Here is a 25,828-nt window from a genome sequence, read left to right as displayed (position 1 = left end):
GAGAAGATGAAAAAGAAAAAACAAAAACTGTACATTATATACTCTAAGGAAATGTTCACGTGAAAAAAATTGAAGGCGTCGCTCAAATACGACGGTGAACGGGTCTAGGGAAAGCATCCACAATCCAAACAATAAACTGGCAATTATAAGGGTTTATTCTATCAATTCCTTGCACAGAAAAAAGCGTCAATAGTAACGCGTTTCAGCTTGCCACAAGCCTTTCTCAACCAAAACGTCTTGTTTGAGAAAAGCTTGTGCCCAACTGAAAGCAGTAAGGGGCCCTTTGCACACTACGACATCGCAAGCAGATGCTGCGATGCCGAGCGCACTAGTCCCCGCCCCCATCGCAGATGCGATATCTTGTGATTGCTGGCGTAGCGAACATTATCGCTACGGCAGCTTCACATGCACTCACCTACCCTGCGACATCGCTCTGGCCGGTGACCCGCCTCCTTCCTAAAGGGGCGGGTGGTGCGGCGTCATAGCGACGTCACACGGCAGGCGGCCAATAGAAGCGGAGATGTAAACATCCCGCCCATCTGCTTCCTTCCGCATAGCCGGCCGGGACGCAGGTAGGAGATGTTCCTCGCTCCTGCGGCTTCTCAAACAGCGATGTGTGCTGCCACAAGGAACGAGGAACAACATCGTAACATCGGTCTTTCCCAAATCACGGGAATGTCCGACGCTACTCCGATGATACGATTATGACGCTTTTGTGCTCGTTAATCGTATCAAAAATGCTTTACACACTACGATGTCGACAGAGACGCCGGATGTGCGTCACTTTCGATTTGACCCCACCGACATCGCACCTGTGATGTCGTAGTGTGCAATGTGCCCCTTACTGTTGACGCTTTTTCCTGTGCATGGAATTTAATGAATAAACCCTTATAAGTCCTTCATGAAATTAGATTACCGGCGGTCTATTGTTTATGCTTAGGAAATGTTCACACACTGCATTTTGATGCTTTTTTTCTTTCCTGAAAAATGCAGTCCATGGGCTTGAAAAATCAGTTGATTTGTTAGTTTGATTTTTGTCTTCCTTTTTTATCTCAATGGGGAAGAGTCAGTAAAAATACTAAAATTGACATGCTGTAAAAAAAAACAAAAACACACACGCACCACAGGTCAAAATGCCCAAGGAAAAAAAACCTGACATTTAAAGAAATTTCATTCATCTGCTGCTATAAACCGCTCGAAAGAAAGTTTTAACTATAAATCTAGTGTCAAAACGCAAATAGTCGCAACTCTTTTGTACTATGTGTAGTGGCACAAAAATGTTGTGACTATTGGCATTTTCACACCAGAGGAAGAAGAGTTGGGAAGAAAGTGATACGAGATATGGCAAGGCTACTTCCACCTGTTTAATGGAAAGTGGTGCTATTTCTTACACCAGAAATGTTACTCCAGTCCCCAACTGCAAGAACATTTCTGGGGAGCGCACGCCACTGAGAAGAAGGGCGGAGTCCCTTAAGTGGCATGTGCCTCCCAATGAATTGTTGCATCTCATTCCAGCACGCCCCTCGTTAAGACTGGCAAACACAAAAGGTCAGGTTTAACCCCTTAACGACCCATGACGTACTGGGTACGTCATGGATCGTGTGCCGTTAAGCCCCGCCCCCTGCCGCGGGCAGGCGGCGGCAATCCGCGCACATATCAGCTGTTTTCAACAGCTGACATGTGTGCCTGCTAGCAGCGGGTGGAATCGCTTCCACCCGCTGCCATTAACCCCTTACATATCGCTGCCAAAATCTGGCATATGCGTGCCGCCATGACAGTCACTTACCCCGCCCCCACTGGAAGTCACGTGACATCACGGGACTTTCGGTGGTTGCCATGGTAGCACAGGGTCATGTGATGACGCCTGTAGCTAACATGAGTCACTTCCTCTCAATGCCGGAATACAGCCGGCATTGAAAGTAAAGCACCAAATCTGCAGTTCTCAGCTCTGTAGCTGAGATCTGCAGATAGTGCAGAGCGATCAGATTGCTGATCGCTATAGCCCCCTAGGGAGACTAGTAAAATAAAAAAAAAGTTAAAAAAAAAATTTTAAAAAATAAAAAAACCCTAAAAGTTCAAATCACCCACCTTTCCCCCATTGAAAATTAAAGGGTTAAAAAAATAAAAAATATACACATTTGGTATCGCCGCGTTCAGAAATGCCCGATCAAAATATAAAATCAATTAATCTGATCAGTAAATGGCGTAGCGGCAAAAAAATTTCAAACGCCAAAATTAAGTTTTTTTGGTCGCCACAAATTTTGCGCAAAATGCAATAACAGGGGATCAAAACGTAGCATCTGTGCAAAAATGGTACAGTTAAAAACGTCAGGTCGAGACGCAAAAAATAAGCCGTCACTGAGCCTCAGATCCCGAAAAATGAGAACGCTACGGGTTTTGGAAAATGCCGCAAAACGTGCGCCACATTTATTGGACAAGCATGTGAATTTTTTTTAACCCCTTAAATACAAGTAAGCCTATACATGTTTGGTGTCTACAAACTCACACTGACCTGAGGCATCACATAGATACATACGTTTTACCATATAGTGAACACAGTGAATAAAATATCCCAAAAACTATTGTACGACACACTTTGTTTGAAATTTTTCCACACTTGGAATTTTTTTGCAGTTTTCCAGTACACTATATGGTAAAACTTATGGTTTCATTTAAAAGTACAACTCGTCCCACAAAAAACAAGCCCTTACATGGCAAGACTGATGGAAAAATAAAAAAGTTACGGCTCTCTGAAAAAGGGGAGCAAAAAATCAAAAACGCAAAAACGGAAAGTACCCGGGGGCTGAAGGGGTTAATAAATAGGGGTTTTGTTTTCTTTGCCCCAATAACAAGACAAGAGAAGAAAAAAAACAAAAAACATACAAAACGATACATGTGAACAAGTCTCCTAAGGGGATCAATTAGCTTTAGTGACATGTTTATTTCGCTCTTACTAGTATTTCCGGAGAAACATTTTTGGGGAGCATTATTTTACAACTCTGCAATTCCTCGGTTATTCCTGCTGGAAATGTACAAATAGACAACTCACCGTTACCATTAACCTGTCAGCAATGAATGAAAATATGTCGTATTGGCAGGAAAACGGTAAAATGAGATATCAATTTATTCATACTACTTAAGGCTTTTTTCACACGTCTGTGTCTCCGGTACGTGTTTTTTTCCATTTCCTCACGTACCGGAGACACGGGCACACGTAGACCCATTAGAATCAATGGGTTGTGCTCCACAAGTAGACATGTCTGTTTTCTCTCCGGCATCACGGGTGTCGCACGGAACGCAAACGGACCACACGGATGTGTTCCGTGTGACACGCAGCGGAGAAAACATGTCTGCGAGAAAAAAAAACAACGGATTTTTGTGTACTCACCGTAAAATCGTTTTCTCTTAGCCATCATTGGGGGACACAGGACCATGTGTGTTATGCTGCCTATCCATAGGAGGACACTAAGTAGATGCAAAAGCATAGCTCCTCCTCTGCAGTAGACACCCCCTGGCCGGGCCGGGCCGGGCCAGGCAACCTTAGTTTTAGTACACAAGCAGTAGGAGAAAAACCAGTAAAAACTTCTCAACAGAGGAACATGAGAAAAGAAGAGTCATAACCAAATAAGGTACTGAGAGAAGCAAGGTCCAACAGGGCAACAGGGTGGGTGCCTTGTCCCCCCCAATGATGGCTAAGAGAAAACGATTTTACGGTGAGTACACAAAAATCCGTTTTTCTCTGACGCCTTTTTTGGGGGACACAGGACCATGGGACGTCCTAAAGCAGTCCATGGGTGGGAAAAGTAAAAAACAAGATAACGCAACCCAAGGACTAGGAACCAGTCCCAGACAGCCTGGAGCACCTACTGAGAGAGGTGCTCTACTGCCGTTTGCAGAATTTTCCTACCCAGATTTGCCTCAGCTGAAACCTGGGTATGGACTCTGTAATGCTTTGAAAACGTATGTAGGCTAGACCAGGTCGCAGCCTTACACACCTGTTCCACTGAAGCCTGATGCCGAATGGCCCACGAAGCGCCAACTGCTCGCGTGGAATGAGCCCGCAGCCCACTAGGAATGGGCTTGAGTTGCAAGCGGTAGACTTCCTGGATCGCAGAGCGAATCCAGCGAGCCAGAGTCGCCTTTGAAGCTGCCTGTCCGTTCTTAGGCCCCTCAGGAATGACGAACAAGAAGGGAATTTTGTTTACTTACCGTAAATTCCTTTTCTTCTAGCTCCAATTGGGAGACCCAGACAATTGGGTGTATAGCTATGCCTCAGGAGGCCACACAAAGTATTACACTAAAAGTGTAAAGCCCCTCCCCTTCTGCCTATACACCCCCCGTGCTCACGGGCTCCTCAGTTTTGGTGCAAAAGCAAGAAGGAGGAAAAAATTATAATTGGTTTAAAGTAACTTCAATCCGAAGAAATATCGGAGAACTGAAACCATTCAACATGAACAACATGTGTACACAAAAAACAGGGGCGGGTGCTGGGTCTCCCAATTGGAGCTAGAAGAAAAGGAATTTACGGTAAGTAAACAAAATTCCCTTCTTCTTTGTCGCTCCATTGGGAGACCCAGTCAATTGGGACGTCCAAAAGCAGTCCCTGGGTGGGTATATAATACCTCATAATAGAGCCGTAACCGGCTCCGTCCTACAGGTGGGCAACCGCCGCCTGAAGGACTAGCCTACCTAGCACCTGATAGTGTTTCGTGAAAGTGTGCAGGCTCGACCAGGTAGCCGCCTGACACACCTGCTGAGCCGTAGCCTGGTGCCGCAAAGCCCAGGACGCTCCCACGGCCCTGGTAGAATGGGCCTTCAGCCCAGAGGGAACCGGAAGCCCGGAGGAACGATAAGCCTCGAGAATTGGTTCCTTGATCCACCGAGCCAGGGTTGACTTGGAAGCTTGTGTCCCTTTACGCTGGCCAGCGACAAGGACAAAGAGTGCATCCGAGCGGCGCAGGGGCGCCGTACGAGAAATGTAGAATCTGAGTGCTCTCACCAGATCTAACAAGTGCAAATCCTTTTCACATTGGTGAACTAGATGAGGACAAAAAGAGGGTAAGGAGATATCCTGATTGAGATGAAAGGGGGATACCACCTTAGGGAGAAATTCCGGAACCGGACGCAGCACCACCTTGTCCTGGTGAAACACCAGGAAGGGGGCTTTGCATGACAGCGCTGCTAGCTCAGACACTCTCCGAAGCGAAGTGACTGCTACTAGGAAAACCACTTTCTGCGAAAGGCGTGAGAGAGAGATATCCCTCATTGGCTCGAACGGTGGTTTCTGAAGAACCATCAGCACCCTGTTCAGATCCCAGGGTTCTAACGGACGCTTGTAAGGAGGTACGATGTGACAAACCCCCTGCAGGAACGTGCGAACCTGTGGAAGTCTGGCTAGGCGCTTCTGAAAAAAGACAGAGAGCGCAGAGACTTGTCCCTTAAGGGAGCCTAGTGACAAACCCTTTTCTAATCCGGATTGAAGGAAGGACAGAAAAGTGGGCAAGGTAAACGGCCAGGGAGAAACACCTTGAGCAGAGCACCACGACAGGAATATTTTCCACGTCCTGTGGTAGATCTTGGCGGACGTTGGTTTCCTAGCCTGTCTCATGGTGGCAATGACCTCTTGAGATAATCCTGAAGACGCTAGGATCCAGGACTCAATGGCCACACAGTCAGGTTCAGGGCCGCAGAATTCAGATGGAAAAACGGCCCTTGAGACAGCAAGTCTGGTCGGTCTGGTAGTACCCACGGTTGACCGACCGTGAGATGCCACAGATCCGGGTACCACGACCTCCTCGGCCAGTCTGGAGCGACGAGGATGGCGCGGCGGCAGTCGGCCCTGATCTTGCGTAACACTCTGGGCAACAGTGCCAGAGGAGGAAACACATAAGGGAGTTGAAACTGCGACCAATCCTGAACTAAGGCGTCTGCCGCCAGAGCTCTGTGATCTTGAGACCGTGCCATGAACGTCGGGACCTTGTTGTTGTGCCGGGACGCCATTAGGTCGACATCCGGCATGCCCCAGCGGCAACAGATCTCCTGAAACACGTCCGGGTGAAGGGACCATTCCCCTGCATCCATGCCCTGGCGACTGAGAAAGTCTGCTTCCCAGTTGTCTACGCCCGGGATGTGAACTGCGGATATGGTCGAGGCTGTGGCTTCCACCCACAGCAGAATCCGCCGAACTTCCTGGAAGGCTTGCCGACTGCGTGTCCCGCCTTGGTGGTTGATGTATGCCACCTCTGTGGAGTTGTCCGACTGAATTCGGATCTGTTTGCCTTCCAGCCACGGCTGGAACGCTTTTAGGGCAAGATACACTGCCCTTATCTCCAGAACATTGATCTGAAGGGAGGACTCTGTCTGAGTCCAAGTCCCCTGAGCCCTGTGGTGGAGAAAGACCGCTCCCCACCCTGACAGGCTCGCGTCCGTCGTGACCACAGCCCAGGATGGGGGCAGGAAGGATTTCCCCTCCGACAGAGAAGTGGGAAGAAGCCACCACTGAAGGGAAGCTTTGGCTGCCCGAGAAAGGGAGACGTTCCTGTCAAGGGACGTCGACTTCCTGTCCCATTTGCGGAGAATGTCCCATTGAAGTGGGCGCAGATGAAACTGCGCAAAAGGAACTGCCTCCATTGCTGCCACCATCTTCCCTAGGAAGTGCATGAGGCGCCTCAGAGGGTGTGACTGACCATGAAGGAGAGATTGCACCCCTGTTTGTAGTGAACGCTGTTTGGTCAGCGGAAGCTTCACTATCGCTGAGAGAGTATGAAACTCCATGCCAAGATATGTCAGTGATTGGGCCGGTGTCAGATTTGACTTTGGAAAATTGATGATCCACCCGAAACTCTGGAGAGTTTCCAGAGCAATGTTCAGGCTGTGTTGGCATGCCCCTTGAGAGGGTGCCTTGACAAGTAGATCGTCTAAGTAAGGGATCACCGAGTGTCCCTGAGAGTGTAGGATTGCTACCACTGTTGCCATGACCTTGGTGAAGACCCGTGGGGCTGTTGCCAGGCCAAAAGGTAGTGCCACGAACTGAAGGTGTTCGTCCCCTATGGCGAAGCGCAGGAAGCGCTGATGCTCTGGTGCAATCGGAACGTGGAGATAAGCATCTTTGATGTCTATTGATGCCAGGAAATCTCCTTGGGACATTGAGGCGATGACGGAGCGGAGCGATTCCATCCGGAACCGCCTGGTTTTCACATGCTTGTTGAGCAGCTTTAGGTCCAGAACGGGACGGAAGGATCCGTCCTTTTTTGGCACCACGAACAAGTTGGAGTAAAAACCGTGACCCCGTTGCTGAAGAGGAACCGGGATCACCACTCCTTCCTCCTTCAGGGTGCCCACCGCCTGCATAAGAGCCTCGGCTCTGTCGGGGGGTGGAGATGTTCTGAAGAAACGAGTCGGAGGACGAGAGTTGAACTCTATCCTGTAACCGTGAGATAGAATGTCTCTCACCCATCGGTCTTTTACTTGTGGCAGCCAGGCGTCGCAAAAGCGGGAGAGCCTGCCACCGACCGAGGATGCGGTTTGAGGAGGCCGAAAGTCATGCGGAGGCCGCTTTGGGAGCGGTTCCTCCGGCGGTCTTCTTAGGACGTGACTTAGACCGCCATGCATCGGAGTTCCTCTGATCTTTCTGAGGCCTTTTGGGCGAGGAAAATTGAGATCAGCCCGCGGTCCGAAAGGACCGAAAACTCGATTGTACCTTCCGTGGTTGAGGTCTGTTTGGTTTGGACTGGGGTAAGGATGAATCCTTTCCCTTGGATTGTTTAATGATTTCATCCAATCGCTCACCAAACAAGCGGTCGCCAGCCAATGGCAAACCGATTAAGAACTTTTTGGAAGCAGAGTCTGCCTTCCATTCACGTAGCCACATGGCCCTGCGGAGTACCACCGAGTTGGCGGATGCCACCGCCGTACGGCTCGCAGAGTCCAGGATAGCATTAATGGCGTAGGACGCAAACGCCGACGCCTGATTGGTTAAGGACACCACTTGCGGGGCAGATGTACGTGTTACTGCATTAATCTGCGCCTGACAAGCTGAGATAGCTTGGAGTGCCCATACGGCAGCGAATGCTGGGGCAAAAGACGCGCCTATAGCTTCATAGATGGATTTCAACCATAGTTCCATCTGTCTGTCAGTGGCATCTTTGAGTGAAGCCCCATCTTCCACTGCAACTATGGATCTAGCCGCCAGTCTGGAGATTGGAGGATCCACCTTAGGACACCGAGTCCAGCCCTTGACAACCTCGGGGGGGAAGGGATAACGTGTGTCCTTAAGACGCTTGGAAAAACGCTTGTCTGGACAGTCTCGGTTTTTCTGGATTGCCTCTCTGAAGTCAGAGTGATCCAGAAACATATTTAATGTACGCTTTGGAAACCTGAAACGGAATTTCTCCTGAGAAGCAGACTCCTCAACTGTAGGAGCTGGGGGAGAAATATCCAACACCTGATTGATGGTCGCTATAAGGTCATTCACTACTGCGTCACCTTCAGGCGTATCTAGGTTGAGAGCGGCTTCAGGATCAGAATCCTGATCTGATACCTCCGCTTCATCCTCCAGAGAGTCCCCCTGCAGGGACCCTGAACAGTGTGATGAGGTGGAGGGATTTTCCCAGCGACCCCGCTTGGTCGGCCTGGGACTGCGGTCCGTGTCAGAGACCTCACCCCAGGACACATGGGTCACCCCAGGGGCACTTTGCTGTTCCAATTGAGGGGGACCCGGGGTCAAGGATTGGATAGAGCCCGGGGCCTGAATCACCGGTCTGGACTGCAATGCTTCCAGTATTTTAGCAGACCATTTATCCATAGTCTCAGAAAGTTTGTCAGCAAAGGCTGCAAACTCCGTCCCTGTCACCTGGACAGTGGTAGCAGGTGGATCCACCTGGGCCACCAGTCGCAGAGGCTCCGGCTGAGTAAGTGCCACAGGGGCCGAGCATTGCACACAATGAGGGTCAGTGGAACATGCCGGTAGTACAGCTGTACATGAGGTACAAATTGCAAAGTACGCCTGTGCTTTGGCACCCTTGCTTTTTGCAGATGACATGTTGTCTCCTCTGAGAACAACCAGGAGGGTATATAGCCAAAAATCAACAGAGCGACCGCACAGTGCAATGTATAGCCTATAAGCCTATATATATATATATATACACTTCGGTACTCAGTGGGGCCAGCACCATAGGTGCTGCTTACCGACCGCTCAAAGCAGTTGTGTGGTCACCGGATTCCCTGCCTGGGTCTCCCTGTGTTGTCTCTCCTCTCCAGCGTCTGAATCGCTGACAGGAATGGCTGCCGGCGTTCTGTGGGGAGGAGGAGATCGTGGGCGTGCCCAAGAAAAGTGCGGGAATCCAGTGCCCCACTGTACTGAGTGAGGGGGGAGGAGGATACTAATGTATGCTCCAGCCCTCCGCTGACGATCCGTGCAGTGTCCCGCCCCTTCCCTGACTGGCAGGCCTGTGGGCGGGAATAAACGACACTAGGCCGCAGAAGCCGGGGACTAAAGTATAAGCGCGGTCGGCAATAAGCGCGGCCGCGCGGTAGTCCCCCGGCGCACAAACACACCCAGCAGTGCTGGAAAGTGTCTGGCACAAGGGCTCCATGTCCGGCGCACTAACACACCCAGCCGTGCTGGAAAGTGTCTGGCACAAGCGCTCCATGTCCGGCGCACTAACACACCCAGCAGTGCTGGAAAGTGTCTGGCACAAGCGCTCCATGTCCGGCGCACTAACACATCCAGCAGTGCTGGAAAGTGTCTGGCCCAGGCGCTGCATGTCTGGCGCACTAACACACCCAGCCGTGCTGGAAAGTGTCTGGCACAAGCGCTCCATGCGCGGTCCCCACGGGGACACAGAGTACCTCATAGTAGCAGGGCCTTGTCCCTGACGATACTCAGCTCCTATCCTGCAGATTCCCAGGGGCTGCGGAGGGAGTACGGTCTCATGTGCCTGGAGACCGATCCTGGATCCCACTTCACCCAGAGCCCTAAGGGATGGGGAAGGAAAACAGCATGTGGCTCCTGCCTGTGTACCCGCAATGGGTACCTCAACCTTAACAACACCGCCGACAAAGTGGGGTGAGAAGGGAGCATGCTGGGGGCCCTGTTATGGGCCCTCTTTTCTTCCATCCGACCTGGTCAGCAGCTGCTGCCGACCAAGCTGTGGAGCTATGCGTGGATGTCTGCCTCCTTCGCACAAAGCATAAAAACTGAGGAGCCCGTGAGCACGGGGGGTGTATAGGCAGAAGGGGAGGGGCTTTACACTTTTAGTGTAATACTTTGTGTGGCCTCCGGAGGCATAGCTATACACCCAATTGTCTGGGTCTCCCAATGGAGCGACAAAGAAAGAGTCCGTTTTCCTAAAGGGGGCTGTTCTGGATATGTAATATCTGAGAGCTCTGATGAGGTCTAACGAATGCAGAGACCTTTCCACCCTATGAACTGGGTGTGGACAAAAGGAAGGCAGAACAATGTCCTCGTTCAAATGAAACGGGGTAGGAACCTTTGGAAGAAAATCCGGAAGGGGGCGCAGAACCATCTTGTCCTGGTGAAAGATCAGAAAAGGTTCGCGGCAAGAGTGCTGCCAGCTCCGAAACCCGTCTGATGGACGTAATTGCCACCAGGAATGTTACCTTCCAGGACAGAAGAGCAAGGGAGGATTCCTTGAGAGGTTCAAAGGGAGACCTCTGGAGACCGTCCAGAACAAGATTGAGGTCCCATGGGTCCAGCGGCCGTTTGTACGGGGGAACTAGATGGGAAACGCCCTGGAGGAAGGTCTTGACTTGCGGTTTTTGAGCCAGGCGGCATTGGAAGAAGATTGAGAGCGCTGAGATCTGCCCTTTAAGGGAACTGAGAGCCAAACCCGCTTGCAAGCCAGACTGTAGAAAGTCGAGAATTCTGGGGATGGCCAGAGGCATAGGCTGCACGTTAGTTTCCCTGCACCATGAAAGGAAAATTTTCCACGTACGGTGGTAAATGCGGGATGAAGCAGGCTTTCGGGCGCTGATCATGGTCGAAATAACCGCGGGGGAGAATCCCGCTCTTGTTAATACCCAGATCTCAATGGCCATGCCGTCAGCTTCAGGGCTCTGGAGTTCTGATGGGAAATGGGCCCTTGGGTCAGCAAGTCTGGGATGTCTGGAAGGCGCCACGGTACGTCTGTGAGCATTTGTACTAATTCGGCGTACCAGGCGCGCCTGGGCCAGTCCGGTGCAATCAGTATCACCGGGACTGCTTCTGCCTTGATCTTCCTGATTACCCGCGGCAGCAGGGGTAGAAGTGGAAATATGTAAGGCAGGCGGAAGTGGTGCCAGGAGCAGACTAGAGCATCCGCGCCGATGGACTGCGGGTCGCGTGACCTGGCTATGAACGCGGGTACCTTTGCATTCAACCTTGAGGCCATTAGGTCCACGTCTGGTGTGTCCCAGCGAGTGCAGATGTGTAGAAACATCTGGGTGGAGAGACCATTCTCCGGCGGCCAGGCCTTGGCGAATTAGAAAGTCTGCTGCCCAGTTCTCTACCCCCGGTATGTTTACCGCTGATCTCACTGACCCCGTCGATTCGGCCCAGCTGAGGATCTTGTGGGCCTCGAGATAAGCCGCTTTGCTGCGGGTGCCCCCCTGCCGATTGATATAGGCTACAGCTGTCGCATTGTCCGATTGGACTCGAGTATGACGACCCGCTAGCAGGGGGCAGAACGCCCTGAGCGCGAGGAAGATCGCGCGGAGTTCCAGGATGTTTATGGGTAGGGAAGACTCCTGGGCCGTCCAACGTCCTTGAGCAGTGTGGTGCCGGTACACTGCTCCCCAGCCTAGGAGGCTGGCGTCCGTGGTCAGGACCAGCCAGTTCACTGGGAGAAAAGCTCTCCCCTTCGATAAGGATGAGGACCGAAGCCACCAGCGGAGTGCGTACCTGACTGAAGGAGTCAGGTGAAGATGTCTGTCCAGGGAGAAGGGGCTCTTGTCCCAGGCCGCTAGAAGGACTAGCTGCAGTGGGCGGAGGTCCAGTTGAGCAAAGGGTACTGCTTCCATAGCCGCCACCATCCTGCCGAGTACCTTCATGCTGAATCGAATGGAGCAAGACTGAGGACGTAGAAGGCAGCGTACCGCTCGTTGAAGAGCGATCGCCTTGTCCAGGGGGAGGTAGATCAAGCCCCGACGGGTGTCCAGGGACATGCCCAGGAAGGTGATGGCTCGTGATGGGATCGGGGATGATTTGTCTAGATTCACTAGCCACCCTAAGCGGGATAGTGTGTCCACAGTGATCTGTACGCTGGTTGAGCAGTCGCGGAAGGAGGGGGCCTTGATGAGGAGGTCGTCCAAGTAAGGGAGAACGAGTACTCCCCTGGCGTGAAGGACGCTCATGGCGGCCGCCATGACTTTGGTGAAGACCCTTGGTGCGGTGGCAAGGCCAAAGGGTAGAGCTACGAATTGAAAGTGGGAGTCCTGAACTGCGAAGCGGTGGAACTTTTGGTGATCTGGGGCGATGGGTATGTGCAGGTACGCGTCCTTGATGACTATGGAGGCGAGGAATTCCCCTTCGACCATGGATGCAATAATGGACCCTAGGGACTCCATTCTGAATATCCGTACGTGCACATGTTTGTTCAGGTGTTTGAGGTCCAGGATGGGTCGAACTGACCAATCCTTTTTGGGGACCACAAAGAGGTTGGAATAAAAACCCCTGAACTTCTCGTTGTCCGGGACGGGTATTATCACTCCTGCTGTTTGCAGCGAGTGGATTGCTGAGAAAAAGGCCTTGCGTCGTTTTCGAGTCTTTGGGGGGTTTGAGAAAAGGAACCGACTTGGCGGTCGGGTCCGAAATTCTATGTGGTAACCGGAAGACACAAGGTCTAGCACCCATTTGTCATCTGAGGCGGCAGCCCAGATGTGTTGAAAAAACCGCAGTCGACCTACAATGAGTGTGTCTTCCGGGGCGCCAAAGGAGTCATGAGGGGGGAAAACGTCGTGGACGAGTCTCCCTAGTCCTGGACTGTTTCGGTCTAGGCTGCCATGACGAAGTGGGTTTCGGTGAGAGCTGAGGTGATCGGTCCCTGCGTAGTCCGCGGCTAGTGGCGGGGACAGCGCGGGATGTCGACCAACAAAATGAGTTCCGTAAGGAGCGGAACGAGGACTGTGGACGTCTGGTGAAGGTCGTCGTGGGCTTCAGCTGGGGAAGGGAGCTACTTTTTCCTCCCGTGGCGTCAGAAATGAGCTTGTCCAGACGTTCGCCAAACAATCGGTCTGGAAAAAAGGGAAGGCCCGTGAGAGACTTCTTGGAGGCAGAGTCTGCTCGCCATTGTCTGAGCCAGAGAGCTCTACGGATGGCTATGGTATTTGAGGCGGCAAAAGCTGCGCAGGTAGCAGCATCAATGGAGGCCTGCATGAGGTACTCCGCCGCAGCGGCAATTTGAGCTGTTACCTCTGTGACGGTATGAGGGTATGACGGTATGATTCCTCAAGCGACGTGTTAAGGGATTCTGCCCAGACCGAGATCGCCTTTGCGACCCACACAGAGGCAAAGGAGGGCGGGAGGGAGGAACCCGCAGCCTCAAAGGCAGAGCGGGCGAGGTGCTCCACCTGTCTGTCTGTCGGGTCCTTGATGGAGGAACCATCGGGTAAAGACAGGAGCATTTTTGTGGCAAGGCAGGAGACCGGGGGGGGGTCGACCGAGGGCGGATCGGCCCAGCCCTTAGGGGCAGGTGAGGCAAAAGGCTACCAGGACTCCATGAGTTTACAGTTACCGAAGCGCCTGTCAGGCTTCTCCCTTTGCTTTGTGAGGATATCCTGAAACTCTGGGTGATCAACGAAAACCTTTTAGGGTTTCCTTGCCCTCTTAAAGGCGACCACATGGTCAGTGGTAGTGGATGGGGGATCCTCCACATGCAGAGTTTGGTTGATTGCTCCTATAAGGGAGTCTATTGCAGTTTGATCATCTGGGGAAGGTAAAACCAAGGAATCATCCTAGTACAAACAGCGTTCTCCCTCCTCCAGCTCTTCAGAAGCCGTGAAGCGTGTGGGAGAGCCTGTCCTGTGTGCTCCCGAGGGAGAGCCATGGGGGCCATGAGAGAGTGCTGGAGACACCCGGCCGTGTGCTCTTTTTCGGATCCCTGCAACCGGTGAAGCATGGGCCCGGATTACCTCAGAAGAATCCTCCATAGGGGTATCCTCAGGCTGCGTTCCGTCCAGGGGCCCAGAAGGGTGTGGAGGACGATATTGCATAGCCAGCACCAGATTCTGTGACAGTTTTTCCACGGATTGGGACAGAAACTGTGCCCATTCCGGTGGGCTGGGAGCCCTAGGCTCTGGGCTGACGGTTGCGGCGGGGGAGTCTTGGGGGGCTATAGGGGCACAGGACTCACAGAGAGAAGAGGTGTGTTTACGTGGTAGCTCAGCGTGGCAGGCAGTGCAGGCTGAATAATAGACTATGTGAGCCTTAGCACTTTTAGTACCCTTAGGCTATGTGCGCACTAGGCGTTTTTGCCGCGTTTTTAGCGGCGTTTTTTACCGCGTTTTTGTGCTGAAAACGCAGTGACATTGCTTCCCCAGCAATGTCAATGGGTTTTCAGAAGTGCTGTCCTCACACAGCGTTTTTTTTTAGCTGCGTTTTTGTGGTGACCACAAAAACGCAGCATGTCAATTATTTCTGCGTTTTCCACTGCGTTTTTCACTCATTGAATTCAATGAGATGTTAAAAACGCAATGAAAAACGCATATAGCCGCGTTTCTATGACTAAAAACGCAGCTATACACGCAAGGGGTGGGCAGTAAAGTGACGTGTACAGGAAGAGGATTCCTTCTGTTGGTAAACACAGAAGCATGAATCCTCCCGGTACCGTCACCGCTGCTTCCACCTCCCGTCCTGTGCATGTCAGCTCCGTGTCTGGGCGGGAGGTGGAGGCAGCGGCGAAAACCAAAGTGAACAGTAGAAAAAAAAATGTCATATACTCACCTGTCCGCAGGGTCCCGGTGCCATGCCCGCTCCCATCTCCTCCCGGTCCCGCCGCTCTGGCTGTGTGCAGTCTCCCCGGGGCAGGACCTTGCTTGCAGGACCTGGCGCTGATCACCTGATGCAGTCACCTGACGCATCAGCTGATCGTAGTCTCGCCGGCTTTTTCGCGCCGGCCGGCTATCAGCTGATCCTGCTGTCAGGGGACTTCATCAGCTGATTACCGGCAGCTCCGGCAGCGATCGTATAGGATCAGACTCCTGTCCAATCGATCGCTCCAGGAGCTGCCGGTAATCACCACAGCACATAAGTGAGTAGTTTTTTTTTTTTTTTTTTTTCTACTGATGCATCAGCTGATTGTATAACCGGCTTTTATACAATCAGCTGATGTGTGATGTGATTCACATCCTTGAACCTGACAGATCATCTGATCGCTCTGCCTTCCAGCAAACCGATCAGATGATATTGGATCCTGATTGGACGGCGCGGGACCCTGACCCAGGATTACTGCGGAGGGGGGTTTATTTCAATAAAGATGGAGTCACTAATTGTGTTGTGTTTTATTTCTAATAAAAATATTTTTCTCTGTGTTGTGTTTTTTTTTTATCATTACTAGAAATTCATGGTGGCCATGTCTAATATTGGCGTGACACCATGAATTTCGGGCTTAGGGCTAGCTGATAATATACAGCTAGCCCTAACTCCATTATTACCTAGCTAGCCACCCGTCACCAGGGCAGCTGGAAGAGTTGGATACAGCGCCAGAAGATGGCGCTTCTATGAAAGCGCCATTTTCTGGGGTGGCTGCGGACTGCAATTCGCAGTGGGGGTGCCCAGAAAGCATGGGCACCCTGCACTGTGGATTCCAATCCCCAGCTGCCTAGTTGTACCCGGCTGGACTCAAAGAAGGGAATTTTGTTTACTTACCGTAAATTCCTTTTCTTCTAGCTCCAATTGGGAGACCCAGACAGTGGGTGTATAGCTACTGCCTCTGGAGGCCGCACAAAGAACTACACTTAAAAGTGTAAGGCCCCTCCCCTTCTGGCTATACACCCTCCCGTAGGAGTACGGATTCCTCAGTTTTAGTACCAAAGCAAGAAGGAGGAAAGCCAATAACAGTTTCAAAAACAAATTCAATCCGATAACAAGATCGGAGAACTTAAGAAACAACATGAACAACATGTGCACCCGAAAAACGAAACCCTAAGAACAAATAGGGCGGGTGCTGGGTCTCCCAATTGGAGCTAGAAGAAAAGGAATTTACGGTAAGTAAACAAAATTCCCTTCTTTTTCGCTCCTAATTGGGAGACCCAGACAGTGGGACGTCCAAAAGCAGTCCCTGGGTGGGTAAAAAGATACCACATGAACGGGCTGTCAGACAGCCTCTTCCTACAGGTGGGCCACCGCCGCCTGAAGGACCTGTCTACCTAGGCTGGCATCTGCCGAAGCGTAGGTATGCACTTGATAGTGTTTGGTAAACGTGTGCAGACTCGACCAGGTAGCCGCCTGGCACACTTGCTGAGCCGTAGCCTGATGCCGCAATGCCCAGGACGCACCCACGGCTCTGGTAGAATGGGCCTTCAGTCCAGATGGAATCGGAAGCCCAGCAGAACGGTATGTGTGAAGAATTGGTTCCTTGATCCACCGCGCCAGGGTGGATTTGGAAGCTTGCGATCCCTTATGCTGACCAGCGACTAGGACAAAGAGCGCATCAGAACGGCGTAGAGACGCCGTGCGAGAAATGTAAATCCTGAGTGCTCTCACCAGGTCCAACAGATGTAAACCCTTTTCAAATTGGTGAACTGGATGCGGACACAAAGATGGCAAAGTGATATCCTGATTGAGATGAAAGGAAGAAACCACCTTGGGAGAAAACTCTGGAATTGGACGCAGTACTACCTTGTCTTGGTGAAACACCAGGAAGGGAGATTTGCAAGATAACGCCGCTAGCTCGGACACTCTTCGAAGAGACGTGACCGCCACAAGAAAAACTACCTTTTGTGAAAGCCGAGAAAGGGGAACCTCTTTCAAAGGCTCGAAAGGCGGCTTCTGGAGAGCAATGAGAACCTTGTTCAGATCCCAGGGTTCCAATGGCCGTCTGTAAGGAGGAACGATATGACAAACTCCTTGGAGAAACGTGCGTACTTTAGAAAGCCGTGCCAAGCGCTTCTGAAAGAATACGGATAGCGCGGAGACTTGACCCTTAAGAGAGCTAAGCGACAAACCTTTTTCCAACCCAGACTGCAGGAAGGAAAGAAAAATTGGCAATGCAAATGGCCAGGGAGAAAACCCTTGAGCCAAGCACCACGCTAAGAATATCTTCCACGTCCTGTGATAGATCTTAGCTGAGGATGGTTTTCTAGCCTGTCTCATTGTGGCAACAACTTCATGAGATAAACCTGAGGCCGCTAGGATCCAGGACTCAATGGCCACACAGTCAGGTTCAGGGCCGCAGAATTCAGATGGAAAAACGGCCCTTGAGACAGCAAATCTGGACGGTCTGGTAGTGTCCACGGTTGGCCTACCGTGAGATGCCACAGATCCGGGTACCACGACCTTCTTGGCCAATCTGGAGCGACGAGTATGGCTCGATGGCAGTCGGACTTGATTTTCCGGAGAACTCTGGGTAACAATGCTAGAGGTGGGAACACATAGGGGAGTCGGAATTGCGACCAATCCTGAACCAAGGCGTCTGCCGCCAGTGCTCGGTGATCGTGAGACCGTGCCATGAAAACTGGGACCTTGTTGTTGTGCCGTGACGCCATCAGATCGACGTCCGGCGTCCCCCAGCGGCAACAGATCTGCTGAAACACGTCCGGGTGAAGGGACCATTCTCCTGCGTCCATGCCCTGGCGACTGAGAAAGTCTGCTTCCCAGTTTTCCACGCCTGGGATGTGAACTGCGGATATGGTGGACGCTCTGCTTTCCACCCACGTCAAAATCCGCTGGACTTCTTGAAAAGCTTGGCGACTGCGTGTTCCCCCTTGGTGGTTGATGTACGCCACCGCCGTGGAATTGTCCGACTGAATCCGAATCTGCTTGCCTTCCAGCCATTGTTGGAAGGCTCGCAGGGCAAGATAGATTGCTCTGATTTCCAGAACATTGATCTGCAGGGTGGACTCTTCCTGAGTCCACGTCCCCTGAGCCCTGTGGTGGAGAAACACCGCTCCCCACCCTGATAGGCTCGCATCCGTCGTGACCACTGCCCAGGACGGGGGAAGGAACGACTTTCCCTGTGACAATGAGGTGGGGAGAAGCCACCAACGCAGAGAGTCCTTGGCAGTCTGAGAGAGGGAGACAGTCCTGTCGAGGGACGTCGATTTCCCATCCCATTGGCGTAGAATGTCCCATTGTAGAGGGCGCAGATGAAACTGCGCGAACGGGACTGCCTCCATTGCTGCTACCATCTTTCCTAGGAAATGCATGAGGCGCCTCAGTGAGTGCGACTGGCTCTGAAGGAGAGATTGCACTCCAGTCCGTAGCGAGCACTGCTTGTCCAGTGGAAGCTTCACTATCGCTGAGAGAGTATGAAACTCCATGCCAAGATAAGTCAGAGATTGGGTCGGGGTTAGATGAGACTTTGGAAAGTTGATAATCCACCCGAAACTCTGGAGAGTGTCTAGTGCCACCTTCAGACTGTGCTGGCATGCCTCTTGAGAGGGTGCCTTTATAAGCAGGTCGTCTAGATACGGGATGACCGAGTGACCCTGCGAGTGCAGAACAGCTACTACTGCTGCCATGACTTTGGTGAAGACCCGGGGGGCTGTTGCCAGACCGAAAGGTAACGCTACGAACTGCAGGTGTTCGTCGTGTATGACGAAGCGTAGTAAACGCTGATGCTCTGGTGCAATCGGCACGTGGAGATACGCATCTTTGATATCTATTGATGCTAGAAAATCTCCTTGAGACATTGAGGCTATGACGGAGCGTAGGGATTCCATCCGGAACCTCCTGACTTTTACGTGTCTGTTGAGCAACTTTAGATCCAGGACGGGTCGATACGATCCGTCCTTTTTTGGGACCACAAACAGATTGGAGTAAAAACCGTGACCTTGTTCCTGAAGAGGGACGGAGGTCACCACTCCTTCCGCCTTTAGAGCGGCCACCGCCTGCAACAGAGCATCGGCTCGGTCTGGTGGTGGAGAAGTTCTGAAGAAACGAGTTGGCGGACGAGAACTGAACTCTATCCTGTACCCGTGAGACAGAATATCCCTCACCCAACGGTCTTTGACGCGTGACAGCCAAATGTCGCCAAAGTGGGAAAGCCTCCCACCGACCGCGGGTGTGGGAATCGGAGACTGCAAGTCAGGAGGACGCCGTCTTGGCAACGGTTCCTCCGGCTGTCCTTTTTGGGCGTGACTGAGACCTCCAAGAATCTGAGCGTCTCTGGTCTTTTTGAGTCTTTTTTGACGAGGCGAATTGGGACCTGCCCGGTCCTCGAAAGGACCGATAACCAGACTGACCCTTCCTCTGTTGGGGTTTGTTTTGTCTGTGTTGCGGTAAGGATGAGTCCTTACCCTTGGAGTGTTTGATGATTTCATCCAAACGCTCTCCAAACAATCGGTCACGAGAAAAAGGCAAATTGGTTAAGCACTTCTTGGAATGAGAATCTGCTTTCCAATGTCTCAACCACAGGGCCCTACGCAAAACAACGGAGTTGGCTGACGCCACTGCCGTGCGGCTTGTAGCGTCAAGAACAGCATTAATCGCGTACGACGCGAATGCCGCCATTTGCGAGGTCAATGGTGCTACCTGCGGGGCAAATGCACGTGTGACTGAGTCGACTTGCGCAAGCCCGGCTGAGATAGCTTGGAGTGCCCATACGGCCGCAAAAGATGGCGCTAATGACGCTCCAATCGCTTCATAGATGGATTTCAGCCAGAGCTCCATCTGCCTGTCAGTGGCATCTTTAAGTGCCGCTCCATCTTCAACTGCAACCAAGGATCTAGCTGCAAGCCTGGAAATTGGAGGATCCACTTTTGGACACTGGGTCCAACCCTTGACCACCTCAGGGGGAAAAGGATAGCGTGTATCTTTAAGCCGTTTAGAAAAACGCCTTTCAGGATAAGCGTGGGGTTTCTGGATTGCGTCCCTAAAGTCAGCGTGGTCCAGAAAAGTGCTTAATGTACGCTTAGGGTATCTGAAATGGATTCTCTCGTGCTGCGAAGCCGACTCCTCTACAAGAGGAGCTGGTGGGGAAATATTTAACATCTTATTGATGTTAAATATAAGATCATTAACTATGGCGTCACCATCTGGTGTATCTAGATTGAGAGCGGTCCCAGGATCAGAATCCTGATCAGTTACGTCCGCCTCATCACCCATAGATTCATCTCGCTGGGATCCTGACCATTGAGATGAATGTGAAGGCCCGTCATAGCGAGCCCGCTTAGGCTGCCCGGGGCCATCGTCCGAGTCAGAGTCTTCACCCTGAGGTGTATGTGCCCGTCCCGGAGCTTGGAGGTAACTCAGCTGAGGGGGACCAGGGGGCAATGATTGCACAGTGTCCGTGGCCTGAAGTACAGGCCTAGCTCGCAATGTGTCAAGAATTTGTGACATAGTGAGAGACATTCTGTCAGCAAAAGCTGCAAACTCAGTTCCTGTCACCTGGACAGCATTCACAGGTGGTACACCCTGGGTCACGTCCAGCAGAGGTCCCGACTGTGCAAGCGCCGCAGGGGCCGAGCACTGCCCACAATGGGGGTCCGTGGAGCCTGCCGGTAGAAAAGTCCCACATGTGGTGCAGGAAGCATATAATGTCTGTGCCTTGGCACCCTTGCGTTTTACGAACGACATGCTGCTGGCTCTCTGCAATGTGAGAGAGTCTATAGCCAAAGGGCGACCAGCGCTATGCAATACAAAGTATTTGTAGAAACAAAATACTAAGAATACTACTGGCACAAGAGGGGGTGAGCCCTGAGGGCTGCTTACCGCCCGCTGAATAGCGGGTAAGAGGCGCAGAATTCCTTGTCTGGGTCTCCCCGGCTCCCCTCTGCAGCTCAGCGTGTCAGCAGGAATGGCTGCCGGCGTCTGTGGAGAGGGGCGGTCCGTGGGAGTTCCTAAACAAAAGTGCGGGAAACAGTGTCCCCTCTGTGCCGATTGTGAGGGCTGGAGTATGTAAAAACGACTCCAGCCCTCGGCGCTGATGCACTGACCAGCGTCCCGCCCCTCTCCTGACTGGCAGGTCTGGGGGCGGGAACGAACGGAAGCAGGCCGCAAAAGCCGGGGACTCGAGTTATCAGCGCGGCCGCCGTAAAAGCGCGGCCCGCGCTGAAGTCCCCGGCGCACCACAAGTGCCAGCCGCGCCGCAGTCCCAGCGGCCGGCGCGACCGATTCCCAGAAGTGTGCCTGCTTCAGCGAAGCTGAATGAGGCCATGGCACAAGCGCCGCAGCGCTGATGTCCCCGGCGCACTACAACACCCAGCATGCTGCGGTGTGAGCGCCAAATGCACGGGGACACAGAGTACCTTGAGGAAGCAGGGCCATGTCCCTGATGTACTCCGCTCCATCCAGCATCTTCTCCAGGGGCTGTAGATGGAGCACGGTCTCAGTGCCTGGAGACCAGTAAATCCCACTTCACCCAGAGCCCTGTAAAAAGGGATGGGGAAGGAATCAGCATGTGGGCTCCTGCCGCCGTACCCGCAATGGGTACCTCAACCTTACAAACACCTCCGACATACAGTGGGGTGAGAAGGGAGCATGCTGGGAGCCCTGTATGGGCCCTCTTTTCTTCCATCCGACATAGTCAGCAGCTGCTGCTGACTAAAAACAATGGAGCTATGCGTGCGTGTCTGACCTCCTGCGCACAAAGCTAAAACTGAGGAATCCGTACTCCTACGGGAGGGTGTATAGCCAGAAGGGGAGGGGCCTTACACTTTTAAGTGTAGTTCTTTGTGCGGCCTCCAGAGGCAGTAGCTATACACCCACTGTCTGGGTCTCCCAATTAGGAGCGAAAAAGAAAATTAGGCGAAGCCCACGTCATTTTTTTTTTTAATTATTTCATGAAATAATTAAAAAAAAAGGGCTTCTCTATATTTTTGGTTCCCAGCCGGGTACAAATAGGCAGCTGGGGGTTGGGGGCAGCCCGTACCTGCCTGCTGTACCCGGCTAGCATACAAAAATATGGCGAAGCTCATGTCATTTTTTTTTTTCTTTTTGGGCAAAAAACTGCATACAGTCCTGGATGGAGGATGCTGAGACTTGTAGTTCTGCAGCTGCTGTCTGCTCTCCTGCATACACTAGTGAATGGAGGATGCTGAGACTTGTAGTTCTGCAGCTGCTGTCTGCTCTCCTGCATACACTAGTGAATGGAGGATGCTGAGACTTGTAGTTCTGCAGCTGCTGTCTGCTCTCCTGCATACACTAGTGAATGGAGGATGCTGAGACTTGTAGTTCTGCAGCTGCTGTCTGCTCTCCTGCATACACTAGTGAATGGAGGATGCTGAGACTTGTAGTTCTGCAGCTGCTGTCTGCTCTCCTGCATACACTAGTTCTGCAGCTGTCTGCTCTCCTGCATACACTAGTTCTGCAGCTGTCTGCTCTCCTGCATACAATGAACATTTTGAAGAAGGAAATGACATCAGACCTTTTTTTTTTTTTTTTTTTCATCAACAATCTTTAATGGCATTGTGCACTGATTAAAAACGCAGTGAGCAAAAACGCAGCAGAAAACGCACCAAATCGCGGCAAAAACGCATGCGTTTTTGCCGCGTTTTTTTAGACGCGGGTGCGTTTTTTAGACAAAAACGCACATAAAAACGCAGCGTGAAAAAACGCCTAGTGCGCACATAGCCTTAGAGTTCTGCATGTTCCTAATAGGAGTATGCCAGGAGGGGGAGCAATGATATGCAGAGCTACAAGTGAAGCAGTGGGAAGCAAGGATTGTATTTGCTTCGGTGTACCTCACCAGAATCAGCCGATGGCCCTGCGTCCTCAGGAAGGAGTCTCTGTGGAGATCTTCGCGCGTTTTCCTGGGGGGCGGGGCTTATTGGGGGCGGGGCTTAGCGCTAAAAGAGCGCCAAGAAGTAGTCAGTATGCCCCCCTGCTGTCGGTAGTAAAAAACAGCGGGAAGGGAGCTTCTGAGTCAGCACACAGCTACCAGTAGATTATCTCTGCAGGAGTCCCTGCGATCAGCAAGGGACTCCCCCCTCCTCCAGCCAGCACGCAGCTAGAGAGAATAAACACTGAGTTTATGAGCCCTGGGAGCCCTCCCCCCGCCACCGTTAGATTATCTCTGCAGGATTCCCTGCAATCAGCAAGGGACTCCCCCTCCTCCAGCAGCTATGGTGGGAATAAAAGACTGTAAATTCAGTAGTCCTGGGAGCCTTCCCTGCACTGTCTTTCTCCCTTTGTCTGGGAAACCAGTCAGGGGGGATCTCACCTTAACACTGCTTCAGATTTGATGTGTTCTTATGCCTGATGGTCCTGAGGAAGGGAGCTGAGACTCCAGAAACGCGTAGACCTGTGCAAAATAAAGATCCATTAATCTGAATACCTGAGAAGTGATCATTGGCGCGGCTCAAAAAAACCCTATTTTCCTCTATTGTTCTCTGTTATCTGCAGTCTGGGTTGCTGCTGCCTTGATCAAAACTTTCCATGCCTGCATAGTAGTTGTGACTTTCACAACTTCACTTGGTGAGTAGTACTGCTCCCTGTCTCTACCCCGTGTGTTATTGGGGTAAAACCCTATTGCGCTTCTTCTCCACAGCTTTTTACTCATCAGTCCAGGCAGTGGAAATAGAGTCAGCTTGCTGTGTCCGGCCACACAGGTGCAATGTATCAACTCAGAGCCTGCAAAGAGGGGCTGAGGAATTGTGCCTCTGCCCTGGGCTCTGGAAAATCGGTGTCTGTGGGACCCGTCGTTCAGTAAAAAGCAGCCCAGGATCCAGCGTCGCAGGAGGGGGTACGTGGAGGCAACACTCCGCGTTCCCGCCCGTTGATGGTATTGGGACATCGGTCCCTAAGGGAAACCGTCGCCCTCAAAAAATAACAAAACCCTGAAAGGATGTGCCTCCTACAGACACAAAGCTAAAACTGGGGTTGCCTGGCCCGGCCAGGGGGTGTATACTGCAGAGGAGGAGCTAATGCTTTTTGCATCTACTTAGTGTCCTACTATGGATAGGCAGCATAACACCCATGGTCCTGTGTCCCCCAATGAGGCGTCAGAGAAAACAAAAAACTTTACTCACCTTCTCCAGCCCTGCTGTCTCAGCCGCTGCTGTCACTTGCTTCCAGCCGCCGCTCATTATGCTCATTGCATATTCACTTCACTGCGGCCGGAAGCAGCAGCAGCGGGGAGTCGGCAAAACCGGAAACCAAAGATCAGCACCACGGACAGCGAAGCCAGAGACAGGTGAGTAGAAAGTACCCGTTCTCTGTGTGTTATCACGGATAACACACAAAGAACATACGTGTGCCATACACCCGGCTCACTGAAGACAATACGCACCTTTGACACGTCCGTGAAAAACTTGCGTGATTTTCACGGACGTGTGCAAGAGGCCTAAGGAGGAATCACAGGAATGGCACAATGCTTGAGAACCATTAACTTCTGAGGAATGCATGTAGAGCATGCCACGTCAGGAGTGCACATAGTTTCTCCAGAATAATCTTTAAGTCGTAGAAGAGATTCCCTTTACCTGTGCCATGTAGACACAATAAAATTCCTGATATTTGCCACACTTATAGGTCCTCCGACAATCTCCTTGAGCTGATCGTGGCTGTCAGAGTAAGAGGTCGTTAGAGGGGACACGTAGATGGGGTATCCTATAGGCTGGTCACAAGAAGAGTTGATCATGTTCCTGAGAGCCTGTTTAGCATTTTGGATGCTTCCTCTCTCTGGGTTGCGATTACGGAGAAACACTAGCTCCTGCTGCTGGCCGGCCCATAGTCCACGAACACATTCCTTGTTTACCTGGCAGAAAGGGAAAATTGTATTTTAGTATTGACATAGTGGTAGAGGTGTTTGTTGCATTGCACAAATTATTATTCTTTATTATTATAGCGCCATTTATTCCATGGCGCTTTACAAGTGAAGGAGGGTATACGTACAACAATCATTAACAGTACAAATGACTCATTTATTTAATGCTATGCAGTGTACCATGAATTAAATAGATTTAAAAAAAGTATTCTAGCAGAGGACAGTGGAGTAAGCACGATAGTAAAATAAGAATCTTACTTTTCGGATTACAAGACGCACTTTTCCTCCGAAAAAATTGGGAGGAAAATGAAGGGTGTGTCTTATAATCCAAATGTAGCTTACCGGGGGAAAGAGGTGGTGGAGAATGGTCACAGGAAGCAGGGGTGATGCTGCAGGCACTGCTCTATGCTGGTGCTCGCTGCGGACGGTGAGGCAGGGGCCATCCTGAAGATGTCGGCGGTGCGGGCTTCAAATATGGCGCCCAGAGTCCGTGTGTGCCCAGATGGAGCTCTTGGCTAGAAATCTCATCTGCACACAGATGCACTATCAAGTGGTCATTGAGCCGATAATCTGCACAAGAGCATACTCCGGGCGCCATTTCTTTGAAGCCCACACCGCCGACCGTTTCTGAATGTTTTCTCTGCCTCGCAGCGCCACTGCCCGCAGCGAGCATCTGGGACACCGGCTGCATCACCCTACTCCACCTCCTGTGACCCCGCTCCACCACACCTTCCCCCCTTACCCCAAGTAAGACACCACCGAATTATAAGACTGACCCCTTTTTTCTCTCTCTAAATTTGGGGTGCGTCTTATAAAAACAAAAAGCATTACTTTGCTTAGTGCACATCGGATTATGCTTCTACATCTACATGGAAGTGCAGTCCAGCAATGGTCCTGCTCATAGAGACACGCTGAGAAAAAAACGCATCCTGCATCCAGTAGGTATAGAACTATATTACATCCTGCGGCTC

The 25,828-nt window shown here is 51.7% G+C and overlaps 1 protein-coding gene across 5 annotated transcripts in view; it reads right to left on the bottom strand.

The window, feature by feature from the left end:
- PCNX1 (pecanex 1) overlaps nucleotides 1–25,828 on the bottom strand; it is a 189,466-nt gene that overhangs the window by 25,198 nt on the left and 138,440 nt on the right. For all 5 annotated transcript variants that reach the window (XM_075330244.1, XM_075330245.1, XM_075330246.1 and 2 more), the window contains one exon: nucleotides 24,574–24,848. In XM_075330244.1, the coding sequence (XP_075186359.1) occupies nucleotides 24,574–24,848 (275 nt within the window). The remainder of the gene's footprint in view (nucleotides 1–24,573; nucleotides 24,849–25,828) is intronic.

This window comes from Anomaloglossus baeobatrachus, chromosome 12 (genome assembly GCF_048569485.1).
Source record: "Anomaloglossus baeobatrachus isolate aAnoBae1 chromosome 12, aAnoBae1.hap1, whole genome shotgun sequence".
NCBI classification, from domain to species: domain Eukaryota; kingdom Metazoa; phylum Chordata; class Amphibia; order Anura; family Aromobatidae; genus Anomaloglossus; species Anomaloglossus baeobatrachus.
Note: the sequence above shows the minus strand (reverse complement) of the source record. Positions and strands in the feature narration are given on the sequence as shown.